This window comes from Giraffa tippelskirchi, chromosome 5, assembly GCF_054371585.1.
Source record: "Giraffa tippelskirchi isolate mGirTip1 chromosome 5, T2T-mGirTip1v1.2.pri, whole genome shotgun sequence".
NCBI lineage: Eukaryota > Metazoa > Chordata > Mammalia > Artiodactyla > Giraffidae > Giraffa > Giraffa tippelskirchi.
The window spans coordinates 146,329,350-146,346,224 of NC_137279.1; the positions used below are offsets into that span (position 1 = coordinate 146,329,350).

The window sequence follows — 16,875 nt, forward strand, 5'->3', positions numbered from 1 at the left end:
CATCTTAGCTATTCCCCCCGTGCACTGTGCCAGACTCTGGTATGAATGACAGCCTTGCATTTGTGGGTTGCTTTCATAACAGTACTGATGGTATTTGTGACACCTTGGTGATGACAGCAGCAGGTCACTCAGGCAGAGCACAGAGCACTTGGTATCATGTAGAGAGGAGGCCAAATAACTGTGCTATATATTTGCAAGCTTCTTAATCTGAAGATCATCACTTCTTTTTACCACTATGTCTGAAAGAAAGGTGTACCTCATGTAAGTCTTGTTGGAATGAAATACACTTCTGAATCAATTTTGTATGCCACTAAAAATCTTTAATCACAGAACTGGGCACTAGAAGTAACATAATGAGATAAGAAAATGAACAATTCTAAGAAATCAAATGCATGGCTTTCAAACACAAGTCTACTTAATTCAGTCTAGGAAGACATAATGATTGTTAAGTCCCCACCATGGACTGAGGCCCCATCTCCAAGCAACAACATGAATTTATTTTTTTAATTTACAAAATTGAAAAAAAAATTCTTCAAATACATTCTGTTTTGGTTCTTTTGCATTTCATTCCTCAGCCCCAAATCCAAAGCCCAACTTGTGGTAGGGAATTAAATAGGACCAGTATGAGCAAGCCAATTTAAGGGGACCTTAGAGGGTAAAATATTATAATTGGAAGCAAGCCTGCCATGGTTGGAATTGTTACTGTCAGTTTGGAGGAAAACTCTCCTTAGGTAAATGTGGAATGCTGTCAGCTGCTATCCTCAAAGCTGCCACTATTCCGGCAAGAATGAAAATGCATCGGGCTCATGGGATCAGACACGTAGCCTGCATCAGGAAAGAAGTTCAGATGTTACTTATTAGCCTTTCAGCCCATCTCCCCATTTTTCTTTTCTTTTTTGTTTTAAATGTTTTGGCCATGCCATGCAGCATGTGGGATCCTAGTTCCCTGACCAGGGATCAAACCCAGGCCCGCTGCATCAGGGGCTCAGAGTCTTAACCACTGAACTGCCAGGGAAGTCCCCTCCCCATTTTTCTTAACAGCTTCACCCAGTGTAACACACAGCTGCCAAACAGCTTCTCCTGGCTCATGTGAACAGTCTGCCTGCCCATTGCTGGCAAGCAGTTATAAAACAAAAGCAAAATTTACAATGATAACAGAGAGCTGAGGCCAGAGGAACATCAATGATGGGAGTCTGACGTGAACCCAAGCTGGCCACGTGAGAGTTTGGAGTAAAGAAGGGTGCAGTTCAGGAAGGTGGTATATCGTGGTGGCTAAAAGGATGAGCTTCATGTCAGGCAAATCTGGGTTTGAGCTCTGGCTCCACTATTACCAGTTCTGTGATTTTTGTTAACCTTTCTGAACCTCAGTGTCTTCATTGTAAAGGGGAGAAGTAATAGTACTTAGCCAAAAAGTTGGTAACACACATAGGACAATCAGCAGTGTCTGGCACATAGTAAGTGAGAAACAGATGATGACAGCTGGAAAGGGGAGACAGAGATGGCGATGAAGAAAAGCAGAGTATTCTCTATATCAGATTGGCTCTGATTGTTTTTTTATCTTCTCTCTGAGACTTTAATTTTTAAGTGTGCATCAACGCTTAGGTCTGAATTCTAGTGGCATTTGATGCTCAGTGAAGCACTAACCCTGGGTGTGTCCAGAAAATTGAGCTAGTGCTTCAGGATCTGGCCGCGGTCCTAGAGAACGTAGGACGTGCACAGGGAAGCAGTTAGTTACCTTTCCACTCTGAGTGAGGAAGCCATTCGTTGTTTCTGTGAAAATGGGCACATTTGTCAATAGCTAATGCTGCTTTCGCTCCCCTTTGATAGCTGAGTTTTCAAAACCAACTCAGCCATCCACATTTTCATTAAGACATCTGGTGATACGCAGTTCAATGGGCATATTTATTTTCATAAGAAAGGCCTCCATCAGCATCTCTTAGGCAGCACAGAAACTCTCAGGAAAGGCAGAGCCACCACTGCTGATGCTGCTTGAAGGTCTCCTTTCGCTAGTGGGCTGGCCCTGGCCAGCTGCAGCTAGGGGAAGCAGGAGTCACATTACTGAATCTTAACTCTGGGTGGATGAAAAATCTGTATCTTGGAGCAAAAATATTTCCTTTTGTTCAGCCTGAAGCTGCAACTCCTTCCCAGGCATAGATAGATGCCTTAATAAGCTTGTAATTCTCTCATTACAGTATAATCAACTGTCTAATGTACCACATACAATTTTACTGGTCTACGATGCTCCATGCCTCTCTCTCCATAGGGCTCCAGTGGAAATCTGATTGTGAGCATTCTTCTTGCTAGTGTGGGCAGGGTTGCCTTCGGGTATGGGTAGCAAAATCAGCAGGACATAGATACTGACATTTATTATTGATGCCATCATCACCAGAGTTGAAGGGACAGTCTTTGTGCAGTGAGTCGGCTTAAGAGGGACCAAATGAAATTTGACCCTGGCTTTAAGAAAAGACTGAACCATGTTTGTGTGTTTTGTTTCTTAAGGGTGAAAGGTCTCAAGTACAGCTATGTACTTAATTTTATCTGCATTCTCTAGCCCTGTTCTTTGGGGAAGAAACAGTTCATAAAGTTGCTGTTATATACCACAAGTGGTTTATGAAGTGGAAATGGAGGGCAATTAAAGGGTTCTGTCTTGTACAATGTGATGTTCCTAGTGGGAGACATTGAAAACATCTTTTTCATCTACTGGGACTCTCACTCCATTCAAACACCCTAATGTTTTCTTCTAGCCCTGGTACACATACATATAAGAAAAACCTGCTTTTGTATGATTACATCTTTTTTTGTCTAGCTTCTCCATCTTGAGGAATTCTGTTCAATGTATCATCCCTTTAAGAAACAGATTGTTAAGAAGTGCTTCATCTTGAAACTCCACCAAGAAAGGAAAGACTCCTGGTCAAAGCACACATTTCAAAGGGTGCCCTATATATTGTGGTTGTGCAGTCACATCTGTAAAGGTTTGAAAAAACGATATTATATCTATAAAAAAATGTGATGATGTGACACTTAGCACATATTTTCCTCCGTTACTGGAGTGGCCAATTATGTCGTAAAGTTGACGATGAAAAGCACTCGGCTGCATTCTAGACATGTACTGGGAAGTCAGAAGCACAAAGGTTTCTTTCTTTAATGTTCCCAAGTAGTTTGTCATATCTATCCAGAACATTTTCCCCCTTCATTTCTTAAAGGCTTCCTAATGCCTTAGATACTGATACTCTGCAGACAAAGTGCATTGGTGAGGATCCCAAAGCTGCAGGGTCTACTGGCATCAATAACACAGAGCCAGGAACATAACATATGATTTATTCTTCCACAAACCCAGTTCTTGTAATAAATCTGATCTATTTAACTGACATACATTTTTTTTTTTCCAGCTCTACATATTGTCAAAGGAAGTTCCCATGAATAAATGAGCCCATTGGGCTAAAATTCCAATAAAATAGAAAGCCTTTCAGGCTTAGAGGTTGGAGAAAGGACATCACAGGCCTGGCACTTTAATATGGGAGCTGATGATAACAGTTATTGCCCATCCTCTGGCTTTTAGGGGCAAGCATAGAACTGTGCTAACTATTTCAAAGAGCTCTATTAATTCTTTCTAAAGTAGTCCTGTGCAAAATGTATCCCATCAGTGAGACACTCACCTCCTCTCCAGCTTTTTGAGAAAATAGCTGGGTTCACATTTTACCCTCAGGTACTTGCTAAAGAGGAAACACTTCCCTAGGATACGGTGCAATTGTGGAAACTCATCTCTTGTTCTCTCCTCTTCCCTACATCTCTGTGATGTGGGACTTAGAGGCAGTGAACTCAATCAGGTGGCAGCAAGGTGTTTGGAATGTCATGAGATGTAGGAGATTATTTTCATAAGAGTTGTACTTTTTCCACATGTACATACACTCCCATATACTTGTACATACACTTACCAACTTATGCACACATTATTAAATGCAAAGATAACTAGACTTATATAAGACATACAAGAGCAAATTTCCCACTTTTATAATGTTTTTAAAACACCCTTCATTTCTACTTATTACAAAACAGAATCTTCTCTCCCTCATTATCAAACAGATATCACCTTCCCAGGGATAGTTTTCTTAGTCAATCTGATAAATCTGTATACTTACCATATTTGTCAATGGTTGAGAACTGAAGACTTTTCTTCATGTCATCCAAAGACAGGCCTTGAGTGGAACACTGTCCAGCACTAGAAAATTCCATGAGACACTGTGAAAACTGCAGTGGCATTTGCTAATAACATTTTTATAAAACAGAATTTATTCTCTCAGCATAGATATCAGAGAACTGGCAATGTGACACAATGGTACTTTTATTTTATACTGACTTGTTGGGGAAGAGTTCAGAATTATTTGGAGCAAGTTAGATCTAGGTGTGTCAGATCTAGGTAGGCTCCAATTCCTAGCTGTATAACCTTAGACATAGTATCCATTCTGAGCCTTAGTGTATTGATCTGTAAATCGGGGAAAGTACATAAATAATATGCAATTTGTCTTGATGATTAAATATAGCAAAAAGAGTTGAGTATAAAATCTGGGTTAATATCCTTGCAAGCCTTGCTTAAAAGGAACTAATGACCAGAACATTATTATCTTAGTCATAATCAACAGAAATGAAACACATCCTAAAAGGTAACGTTATTTTTATATTGATATTATTATTACACAAATTACAAGAGATAGTGATAATTTATTGAATGATTCTTATGTATTAAGCATTTGCATATATCACTATATTTAATCTTTATTATTATTAATTCTCTCATTTTATAGATCAGAAGGCCTTTCCAGGTGGTGCTAATGGTAAAGAATCTGCCTGCCAATGCAGGAGATGTAAGAGACTTGGGTTCCATTCCTGGGTGGGGAACATCCCCTGGAAGAGGACATGGCACCACACTCCAGTATTCTTGCCGGGAGAACCCCATGGACAGAGGAGCTTGGCGGGCTACAGTCCATGGGGCTGCAAAGAGTTGGACATGACTGAGTGTCTCTGAATACATAGATTAGAAATGGAAGCTGTGGCAATTAAGAAACTTGTTACATACATTTGGTAAATGGCTCACCTAGGATTCAAACCCAAGTCTTCCATATTCTAAAGCCCGTATCCTTGCCCAGTCAGTATTCAATTGGGAATTTTCTTATGATTCCTTGGCTTAAATTAATCCTTCTCTTTGCCAAACTTCTACTTTACCATGTAGGTTAATGGGATCACTTCTTTTCTAATTTTTCAGACTCAAAACCTGAAGTTATCAGAGCTTTCAACCTAATATAAATCACATCTGTCAGTCGTATATCTGTAATTCCTCTTGTATCCATTTCTTTCATCCATACTTTAGTAACCTTAAAAAGGCAACCCAAGTTACCCCTAGAGCTGTCCCACTATGTCCACAGTAGAACTTGTAACTCCCCCTGTCCCCAAGGCAGTTCTCTCCAGCTCATTACTGGCACTACACCATTCAGTTACTTAACCCAAAATTCTGGGGTCATTCTTGGTACCTTTCTTTTTCTTATATCTTCCACCTAATTCAAATCTTTTTAACTTTGCATCCAAAATGTAACCCTAATCCATCCATCTCTCCTCCTTCAAGGTTTAGGCCATGTATCTTTCTTGTCCGGACTGCTGCAATTTGCCTCCTAATTGATTTTCCTGCTTTCATTTCTGTCTCCTTATAATTCATTCTCCATATATTACCCAGAGTGGTCTTTTCAAAATATAAAAGCATAAGCCATTTACTGACTCATTTGAAAAGACCCTGATGCTCGGAAAGATTGAAGGCAGGAGGAGAAGGGGATGGGAGATATCTGGATGGCATCACTGACTCAATGGACATGAGTTTGAGTAAGCTCTGGGAACTGGTGAGGGACAGGGAGGCCTGGCGTGCTGCAGTCCATGGGGCTGCAAACAGTTGGACATGACTGAGCAACTGAACTGAAGTCATTTATCTACCTAAGACATACTTAAGCACTTCCCTGGAAGCTCAGTGGTAAAGAATCCACCTGCTAATGCAGGAGACACAGGTTCGATCCCTGATCTGGGAAAGTCCCACATGCCACAGAGCAACTAAGCCCGTGTGCCATAATTACTGAGCCTATGCTCTAGAGCCTGGGAGCAGCAATTACTGTGCCCAGGTGCTGCAACTACTGAAGCCTACATGCCCGAGAGCCCATGCTCCACAACAAGAGAAGCCACTGCAATGAGAAGCCCATGGACCGCAACTAGAAAGTAACCCCTGCTCACCACAACTAGAGAAAAGTTCGTGCAGCGACAAATAGCCAGCACAGCCAAAAATAAATAAATGAATAAACAAATAAACATACTTAAAACCTTCCAATGACTTCCAAGTTCATTTAGAATAAAACACAAATACTTTACCTTCAAATGCAAGGCTCTCTCGAACCTTGTCTCATACCCCTCTCACCATCTTTGCTAAGCACTTCTTTTGGCATTCTTTCTGTCCTTTGAACCTTCCAAGCTTTCTCCCAATTCACAGCTTTTACATTTGTGAAGTCTGCTTGGAATGCTTTTCTTTTTCTCTTCTTTTTTTTAAAAAAAATTTATTGGAGTGTAGTTGCTTTACAGTGTTGTGTTAGTTTCTGCTAATACAGCAAAGTGAATCAGCTATATGTATACACATATCCCCTCTTTTGGGGATTTCCTTCCCAGTTAGGTCAACACAGGACTGAGTAGAGTTCCTGGCGCTATAGAGTAGGTTCTCATTAGTTATCTGTTTTATACATAGTAGTATATACATATATATATATATACACACACACATATATGTCAGTTCCAATCTCCCAATTCATCCCACATCCTCCTTTCCCCTCTTGGTATCCATATATTTGTTCTCTACATTGGTATTTTTATTTTTGCTTTGCAAATAAGTCCATCTGTACAGTTTCTCTAAATTCCATATATATGTATTAATATATATTTGTTCTTTTCTTTCTGACTTACTTCGCTCTTATAGTCTCTAGGTCCGTCTATGTCTTTGCAAGTGGCACAATTTTAAATCCTTTTCATGGTTGAGTAATATTCCATTGTATATATGCACCACATCTTCTTTATCCATTCCTCTGTTGATGAACATTTGGGTTGTTTCTGTGTCTTGGCTATTGTAAATAGTGCTACAATGAACATTGGGGTGCATGTACCTTTTTGAATTATGGTTTTCTCTCAGTATATGCCCAGGGATGGGATTGCTGGGTCATATGGTAGTTCTAATTTTAGCTTTTTAAGGAAATGCTATACAGTTCTCCATAGCAGCTTTACCAATCTGCATTCCCACCAACAGTATAGGAGGGCTCTCTTTTCTCCACATCCTCTCCAGCACTTTTGTTCATAGATTTTTTTTGCTTATGGCTACTCTGATCATGTGAGGATTTACCTCATTGTAGTTCTGATTTGCACTTCTCTAATAATTAGAATAATTAGTGATATTGAGCATCTTTTTATGTGTTTGCTGGTCATCTCTATGTCTTCTTTGGAGAAATGTCTGTTTGGATCTTTCATCCATTTTTTGATCGGGCTGTTCGTTTTTTTTATATTGAGCTGCATGAGTTGTTTGTATATTTAGGAGATTAATCTCTTGTCAGTTGCTTTGTTTGCAAATATTTTCACCCATTCTGAGGGTTGTCTTTTTGTCTTGTTTATGATTTTCTTTGCTATGCAAAATCTTTAGATTCCATTTGTTTACTTTTGTTTTTATTTTCATTACCCTAAGAGGTGGGTCAAAAAAAGATCTTGTTGCAATTTATGTGAGACTTCTGTCCATGTTTTCCTCTAAGAGTTTTATAGTGCCTGTCCTTACATTTAGGTCTTTAATCCATTTTGAGTTTATTTTTGTGTACGGTGTTAGGGAGTGTTCTAATTTCATTCTTTACATGTAGCTGTCCAATTTTCCCAGAACCACTTATTGAAGAGGTTATCTTTTCTCCATTGTATTTTCTTGCCTCCTTTAAGAATCACAATAAGCCTCTGGTGCAAGACTCCTGAATTTGAGTCTTCACTCCACTATTCATTAGTTCTACAACCTTTTTGGCAAATTGTTTAACTGTCATGTGCCTCAATTTGTATAACTATAAAATGGGAATTATAACAAGACGTCACTTATAGTGTTAATTTTAGAGAATTAAATAAATATTAATAAGTTTTAAAGTATTTTGAACAGCTCTAACATTCAGTTCAGTTCAGTTTAGTTCAGTCGCTCAGTCGTGTCCGACTCTTTGTGACCCCATGAATTGTGACACGCCAGGCCTCCCTGTCCATCACCGACTCCTGGAGTCTATCCAAACCCATGCCCATTGAGTTGGTGATGCCATCCAGCCATCTCATCCTCTGTCGTCCCCTTCTCCTCCTACCCCCAATCCTTCCCAGCATCAGGGTCTTTTCCAATGAGTCAACTCTTCACATGAGGTGGCCAAAGTATTGGAGTTTCAGCTTCAACATCAGTCCTTCCAATGAACACTCAGGACGGATCTCCTTTAGTAAGCACTCAAAAATGTTACCTACTTTTATTATTTATCAAGTTCTAACTCAAAGAAAGCATTTCCTCAAAGTCCTCTTGGATACTCCCAGTTGGAATTCCATATCCCTCTAGTACTTTTTACTCCTGACACAGGGCTTATCAGAGTCTGCCTTGGTGTAGAATGATCTATATTTCCATACTAGTACCCCACTAAACAGAATGCCTGTGCAGGTCTGAGATCCTAATACCTGTGGGTCTTCTGCAGGACTTAGCTGGTACTTTGTAAATAGTTAAAGTAATAAAAGTGTGTTAAATTAAGTTATTACAAAATATTCATTCAGAGAAGTTAGACTTTTCTAAACACTTACATGAATTCACATAGATTAATTCACTTAGTTGCCTTAGAAATGACTACATGTTTGGTTACTTTCTTAAGCTATAAAGTGAAGATACTGTTTCTTAGAGAAAAGCAATGATTAAAAAAAGGAAGTATTGAACTAAAGTGGGACATGGCGTGATCTCAATCAATATTAAATGGCAAATCACAATCAGTTTTGGACAACATAATCTCATTCAAGATATTTTTCAAAATCAAAATTAGCCTACTAATTCCTGTAACCTCCTTAGCACTCAAGCTCCTTTCAAGAAATGAACCATAAGCAGTAGTCTTGGCAACAAGAAGATAATAGGGAATAAATATTTTATCATCAAAAAGGCTATCTGGTTTCCTATGAATAAAAGCCCATCTCCAAGTTGTCTTATTTATTTAGTTGCTGAATGCAATTCATGCCAGGGGACTTAACCCTTCTGCCCAAGAGATACCACATAAGCTGTCTCTGGCTGCTATTCTAGGATGACAGACAGATGGAAGCTAAGCACAGTCAAGGCAAACAAAGCAAAAGAAACCAGACCTTGATCAGTGGAACTAACTGTTCTCAACCCATGGGTATCCAGACTTCAGTGGGAGTTTCACAGAAGCCCAGAGTTTCAGAGACACAACGGGACGTCTGTTTGCTGAAGTCATGGACAGTGTAAATAGGCATTTCCAGGATGCAGCTGCCCCACGAGTTCTGTGAAAGTAAATCTGAACCAATGGCAGGTAAGGAAAACACTCAATTTTGCAGCATTTCATGTTACTGGTCAGCTAGGAGGCTTTCTTTATGCTAAGAGGATAATAAGTATCATATATAGGCATATATATGAATGATATATAATATTATAATGGTAATTTTATATACACCTTTTATGGGAATGGAATGAAACTTTCTCTTTTAAAGAGAACAAAATAGTCTTTAGGTTAGTTTTTGCATACTACAACATTATATTGATATGTCTTATTTTAGTGCTAAAACACTTTCAGTCATTTTAGGCTAAACAGTTCATATTAGCTCTGTGATAGATATGCAAAGATAAGCATAATCATCAGTCATTTTCTCCTATAAAGATATTTTGCGTGTGTGTCTGTTCAGTCAATCAGTCATGTGTGACTCTTTGTGGCCCCCACAGACTGTAGCCCACCAGGCTCTTTCTGTCCTTAGAATTTCCCAGGCTAGAATACTGGAATGGGTTGTCATTTCCTTCTCCAGGGGATCTTCTCGACCCAGGGATCGAACCTGCGTCTCTTGCGTCTACTGCACTGGCAGGCAGGTTCTTTACCAGCTGAGTCACTATATCCAAAATGTACACTAGGGAATGTAATTTATCTAACAGGAAGACCTGAACCAAAATTCAGAAGTTATTTTTTGCTTCTCAATCCATGTGTTATGTTATAGACTACCTAGTTGATTGGCTGCTAATGAGGCCAGTTCACACCCAAATCCAAATAACGCAATTTCTATTTTTGTGTGTGCACACCATTCAGACTGTGGCTTGTCAGCGCAACATAGCCTGCTTGCAAATAGTCACTCATGTACCCTGAGCAAAGACAACAGGACATTCAAAACTAAAATATGAGGCTATGTTGGCTGAAATGAATGCAGAGATAATGACTCTCATGACAAGCACATTAAGCACAAATATCCAGGGAGAAGTAAATCAATATATACATAAGATACAGAGGAACCTTGAAGAGTGGGAAAAGCACTAGCAGATAGAACGCACCCAAATATAGCTTCAATTATCCAAAGCAGGAGTTAGGCAGAGTCCACAAGCTAAACTGGTGGGTTAATGCGTATTATGGGCAAAATTCCTAAAAGGAATATGGAAACAGAGTTTTTCTGTACACTTAAAAATAGTTCTGGTCACTAGAAGCTAGCATGGTGTCAGTAAGAAAAAAAATACGCTAGATTGGCTTTATTTCTTTTGAGTAGGGACAAACTTAAAGGGGCAATCCATAGGTTAGAACATAGAGCTAGACTCATATCATGGGCAGAACTTCGCTTGATTGCTTTATGAGTAATGAGGGGAGGTCTGTGCCAGGTGACAATGGTTAGATTGGATTGTCACTGGTTGAATATTCAGAATCGACAAAGACCTCAGGTAGGTGACATCTCCTACAGTTTAAGTTGAGCCTTAGACATTGGGAAAAGTTAAAACAAAATACTGCATTTCCTAACATTAGAACTGTCCATAAATAGATTGAGTTGTTCTAGAAGGGGGTACCATCCCATCTCCAGGCATATTCCAGCTGTGGTTGGAACATCTGGTTCCAACTGGGTGCTACAGAGGGATCCCGGTGTCCATCTGGAAGTCACCTGCCCTCTATTTCTTACATTCTATGATTCTTTAGAAGGTATCTGGGAATGATGTAGTCTCTGAAACTAGCTTTGATGTATTGGAAAGGCAGAGTGAAATTACACAGTTCCCACTTAGACAGATGATTTTTATCTTCCTTATCTGCACTGACTGACATTTGGCCAGGGCTGAATGCCTGATTCCCCACCCCCCTCACACCACCGCATACCTAGCTCTACATTACCACTTCTGCTCAAGCTGGTGTTGGTAGCTTTTTGTCTATATACATTTCATTTGATACAGTAACTGAACCATGCTATTTGCCTGAAGGAACCATCTTCTTGAGTGCTTTTTTTCTTCAAAGGAAGAACCACACTGCCATCTAAGATGAAGCAAAGGAAAGTGTAGAGAAGTCACTTTCACATAAACCCATCATTAAGGATTTGAATGACAGGCTGTGTAAGGTTGGCACTGAAAAATTCTGAGCTGCTTCACAAGGGTTTTTATATAAAGCACGTCTATAGAATACTCATGTCGAACACCTGAGGGGTGGGGAAAAACCCTAAAACACTGTCATCTCTTAATCCAGAAAGGTATATTGTTAAGGTCCATGAGGAAGGAGGAAAAAGACTGTCTGAAGAGATCCCAGGGAATCTGGGTCCCATATCTCCCGAGTTGTGGGAGCAGGCAATACCTCAGTGAGTGCAAATGGCCCCATTTAGAGCTTCAAAAGCAGCCAGTATTGTGGTTTCCCAGGTAGCACAAGTGGTAAAGAATCAACCTGCCAATGCAGGAGATGCAAGATGCGGGTTGGATCCCTGGGTCAGGAAGATTCCCTGGAGGAAGAAATGACAACTCACTTCAGTATTCTTGCCTGGAGAATCCCACGGACAGAGAAACCTGGAGGGTTATAATCGACAAAGAGTTGCACAGGACTGAGCAGGCGCCCGCGCGCGCGCGCGCACACACACACACACACACACACACACACACACACACACACACACACACTGTGGCTTCCAAATCACAGCCTGCCAAATGCGTCTGGTATTGAAGCAGCAAATCATGGCTTTGGCTGTGGGATTCATGAATTCTCGGAATATCTGCTAGTGCCATAATTGCTTCTGATGGAATTACACTCCAAAGAAGACTTCAGATGGGCATACAATCCAAAAGAAACCATTTTTATCATGCTCTTCCAAATGTGGCTTACGCAGAGCTGGGGATTTTGCCTCGGTGAATTACAGCACACATATGCAGTCTACATGGCTTGAAAGCAAGAGTAAAATTAAAACAACCAGATAAAAATAAAGCGACCTAGAACATTAAGTTCTGTCACAGGGACATAAAAATAATTTCTTATATTTGCAGAGGGCTTTATAGCTTGCATGTACTTTTCGATTGATTAGTTTAAAGAGTTTAAAACCCCCATGGAGTTTAGCTTAAAACCTCCATGGGTGTCTGAGAAGGCATCAGTCCTATGCAGGTGGAAAGTCAGGCTCAAGAAGTTTGAATCACCTGCATAAACTCACAGAACTAGCTAGCAACAGGAAGAACCAGAACTTGATCAACAGGTCTTTATACTTCCAGTGCATGCTTTTTGTTCTAAAATACACTTCATTTAACAGCAATATGGGCTTCCTAGGTCGTTCAGTGGTAAAGACTCCCCCTGCCAATGCAATAGCCACAGAAGAAGACATATGTTTCATCATTTAGTTGGGAAGATCCCCTGGAGGAGGGCTTGGCAACCCAATCCAGTACGCTTGTCAGGAGAATCCCATGGACAGAGGAGCTGGCAGGCTATAGTCCATGGGGTCACAAAGAATCGGACATGACTGAGCATGCACACACACACATAACAGCAGCACATGTCAAACTGCTGATGTGTTACCACGTGTGGAGCTCACTGAATGAGTCATGAGTTAGAGTTTTGAACCCTTTGCATACAAAAGTGATCAAGAAAATTCTTATGGAGAATATGCCTCCTCATCATAGAGACCAGAATCAACTTCTCACGTCTTGCTTTGTTAGACCTTTTAAAAAAGTATACTTTCCACTGTCTAACAATGGCTTTCCTGTTCCTGAGCAGTGATGTCAAAACATGAGACATACACACCAAACTTTCTAAATGGGATGTTTATGATTCTCCCCGACTCTCTGAGCTTGTGTAAGGTTTCCTAAGCTGTACACATGGATTCATCTTCCTAGACACTGTCCTAAGTTGAATAGAAAACAATTAGGTTACCCATGTGATTAAACACTTCAGGCAAAATTTTCTTTCGAGTTGTTCCAGTTAGTTTTATGCAGCTAAAAATGCCCTCCAGGGGGGCCTGTAACCTGGAAGATTTAGCTATTTGGATTTTGCATAAAATAGCACCATCTAAGGCCTCACAGCTTTGCAAATACGCTTGGTGGTTTGTTGGATCCTTTTGCTGTATGTCTGAACCATGTTATCGATGTAAGGATATTAGCCCAAGGATTGGCGCCATATGCAACCTCATCCCCTTCCTCCAGAGGAATATATCCAACTTAGGAGTCATTTATTTCACTCAAAAGGAAACACAGACAGGCAATATTTAACCAGAATTTCAGAGCTTTGACACTAATCTAAAGGACTAATACAAAGAAAAGGTGAAGAAACAGCCTGCTGAGATCCCTAATAAAGGTGTTTACACAAAGAAAATAAATGCCTTGCCATAGAAAAGGCTACTAGAGTCATCTGGCTATTCCTTTTGGCATTTAGCTGAAAACAAATACATCTATTTAAAACAGATCTGTCAGAAGGGATAAATGCCGTTGTACAGTTTGCAATTTCTCTCTATGCCACACACCTTTTCTTTGGCCTGAAGAGAAAGACGACATTTCTATTAGAAACAGAATCACCTTTGGCCTAACTCTAAAATAGTCCAGACAGATTACTATGAATAAACCTTTGTTAATTTATCAGCTAGTTTCAACATATTTATTTATTCATGATTTCCCTCTGGCTGTTTTGAAAACATTGTTTTGTCTTTGTCAATATTCTCTACTTGATAATGTCCTAAATTAAAACAAATTTATTGCACCCATTACAGTAAATGTGCAATGGCCAAAGTATTTAATGGGGTCAGGGGTCAGTGCAAAATATCTTTTTCAGGAAAATCAAGCCCATCAGCTTTCTATCAGTGGCAAATGTCCCTGGGCTATAAAAAGACTGAAAGACTTGGCAATGGGTCATGGCTCTATTTGAGCCATTAGGCAAATAGCCAAGGTCTCAGCTCCCTTACTTTTAAAGGAAAAAGCAATTAGGTAAAGAATTATGAATAAGGAAAAATGCAGTGAGAACTGAAAGTGTGCATTAATTCCTTGATGGTTTATAAATTATTAATGTGCTCAACAGTAACCTGACAACACTACCACCTCTCAATTTACCTCTGCTTTAAGCAGGTATAAATCAATCAGCTGTACAATCTAGCAGGAGGTGGACTTTGCCTGCTAAACTGAGGAAAATCCTTTAAATATAGCAGAACCTTTCTTATCCTTCACTGTTTGTATCCAAAAAAGGGAAATCTTGTTAAATACAGAACTGTGAGATCTTCGTAGCATGACAGTTATTAACCCCACTCCTCATCCCTCCATTTATCCACCTCCCATTTTACTGAGAAGTACACTGAAGCCATGTAAAGTGAATTAATGTATTCAAGTTGATATGCTAGAGTGAAGTCAAGAATATAAGCTGGAGTTGTAAACCTCTAGTCTTCTTTGATGATTTTTATTCTTATTTTTAAGTGGAGAGGGAAATTAAAATTTGCAGCCCATCTGCTAAGCGCCAGGAACACAACCAGATGCCTTACAATCCCTCTTATCTTTGCTCCACCCAAAAATCCATTTTACATGTAAGGAAACCAAGGCTTAGAAAGTCTAAATCTTGTCCAGGGTCACACAGTTGTAATTCAAACCTCAAGGAAATCAACCCTGAATATTCATCGGAAGGACCTATGCTGATGCTCCAATACTTTCGCCACCTAACGCAAAGAGCCAATTCATTGGAAAAGACCCTGAGGCTGGGAAAGATTGAGAACAGGAGAAGAAGCAGGTTACAGAGGATGAGAAGTTGGATGGTATGAAGCATCAATATGAAAAAGCTAGTGGAGGTGATGGAAATCCAATTAAGCTATTTCAAATCCTAAAAGATGATGCTGTGAAAGTGCTACACTCAATATGCCAGGAAATTTGGAAAACTCAGCAGGGGCTACAGGACTGGAAAAAGTCAGTTTTCATTCCAATCCCTAAGAAAGACAATGCCAAAGAATGCTCAAACTACAACACAATTGCACACATCTCACACGCTAGAAAAGTAATGCTCAAAATTCTCCAAGCCAGGCTTCAACAATACACGAACCATGAACTTCCAGATGTTCAAGCTGGATTTAGAAAAGGCAGAGGAACCAGTGATCAAATTGTCAACATCCTCCAGATCATTGAAAAAGCAATAGAGTTCCAGAAAATCATCTATTTCTGCTTTATTGACTATGCCAAAAACTTCGACTGTGTGGATCACAATAAACTGTGGAAAATTCTGAATGAGATGGGAATACCAGACCATCTGTCCTGCCTCTTGAGAAATCTGTATGCAGGTCAGGAAGCAACAGTTAGAACTGGACATGGAACAACAGACTGGTTCCAAATAGGAAAAGGAGTACGTTAAGGCTGTATATTGTCACCCTGCTTATTTAACTTCTATGCAGAGTACATCATAAGAAACGCTGGGCTGGATGAAGCACAAGCAGGAATCAAAATCGCTGGGAGAAATATCAGTAACCTCAGATATGCAGATGACACCACCCTTATGGCAGAAAGTGAAGAAGAACTAAAGAGCCTCTTGATGAAAGTGAAAGCGGAGAGTGAAACGTTGGCTTAAAGCTCAACATTCAAGAAACTAAGATCATGGAACCTGGTCCCATCACTTCATGGCAAATAGATGGGGAAACAGTAGAAACAGTGGCAGATTTTATTTTTTTGGGCTCCAAAGTCACTGCAGATGGTGATTGCAGCCATGAAATTAAAAGACACTTACTCTTTGGGAGAAAAGTTATGACCAATCTAGACAGCATATTAAAAAGCAGAGACATTACTTTGCCAATATAGGTCCATCTAGTCAAGGCTATGGTTTTTCCAGTAGTCATGTGTGGATGTGAGAGTTGGGTTATAAAGAAAGCTGAGCACTGAAGAATTGATGCTTTTGAACTGTGGTGTTGGAGAAGACTCTTGAGAGTCCCTTAGACTGCAAGGAAATCCAACCAGTCAATCCTAAAAGGAAATCAGTCCTGAATATTCATTGGAAGGACTGATGTTGAAGCAGAAACTCCAATACTTTGTCCACCTGATGCGAAGACCTGACTCATTTGAAAAGACCCTGATGCCGGGAAAGATTGAGGGCAGGAGGAGAAGGGGATGACAGAGGATGAGATGGTTGGATGGCATCACCGACTCAATGGACATGGGTTTGGGTAGACTCCGGCAGCTGGTTATGGACAGGGAGGCCTGGCATGCTGCAGTCCATGCGGTTGCAATGAGTTGGACATGACTGTCCAAATGAACTGAACTGAACTGAACAGAGGATGAGATGGATGGATGGTATCACAGACTTAATGGACATAAGTTTGAGCAGACTTTGGGAGATGGTGAAGGACAAGGAAGCTTGGTGTACTGCAGTTCATGGTGTCAAA

The 16,875-nt window shown here is 40.1% G+C and overlaps 1 protein-coding gene across 1 annotated transcript in view; it reads right to left on the bottom strand.

Moving 5' to 3' along the window:
- Positions 1-298: 298 nt before the first annotated feature.
- TNNI3K (TNNI3 interacting kinase) overlaps positions 299-16,875 on the bottom strand; it is a 340,280-nt gene continuing 323,703 nt past the window's right edge. Inside the window, exons 26-27 of the mRNA XM_081490211.1 lie at positions 4,140-4,219; positions 299-825 (exon numbers count right to left, since the gene is read on the bottom strand). Coding sequence (XP_081346337.1) covers positions 749-825; positions 4,140-4,219 — 157 coding nt within the window. The 3' untranslated portion in view covers positions 299-748. The remainder of the gene's footprint in view (positions 826-4,139; positions 4,220-16,875) is intronic.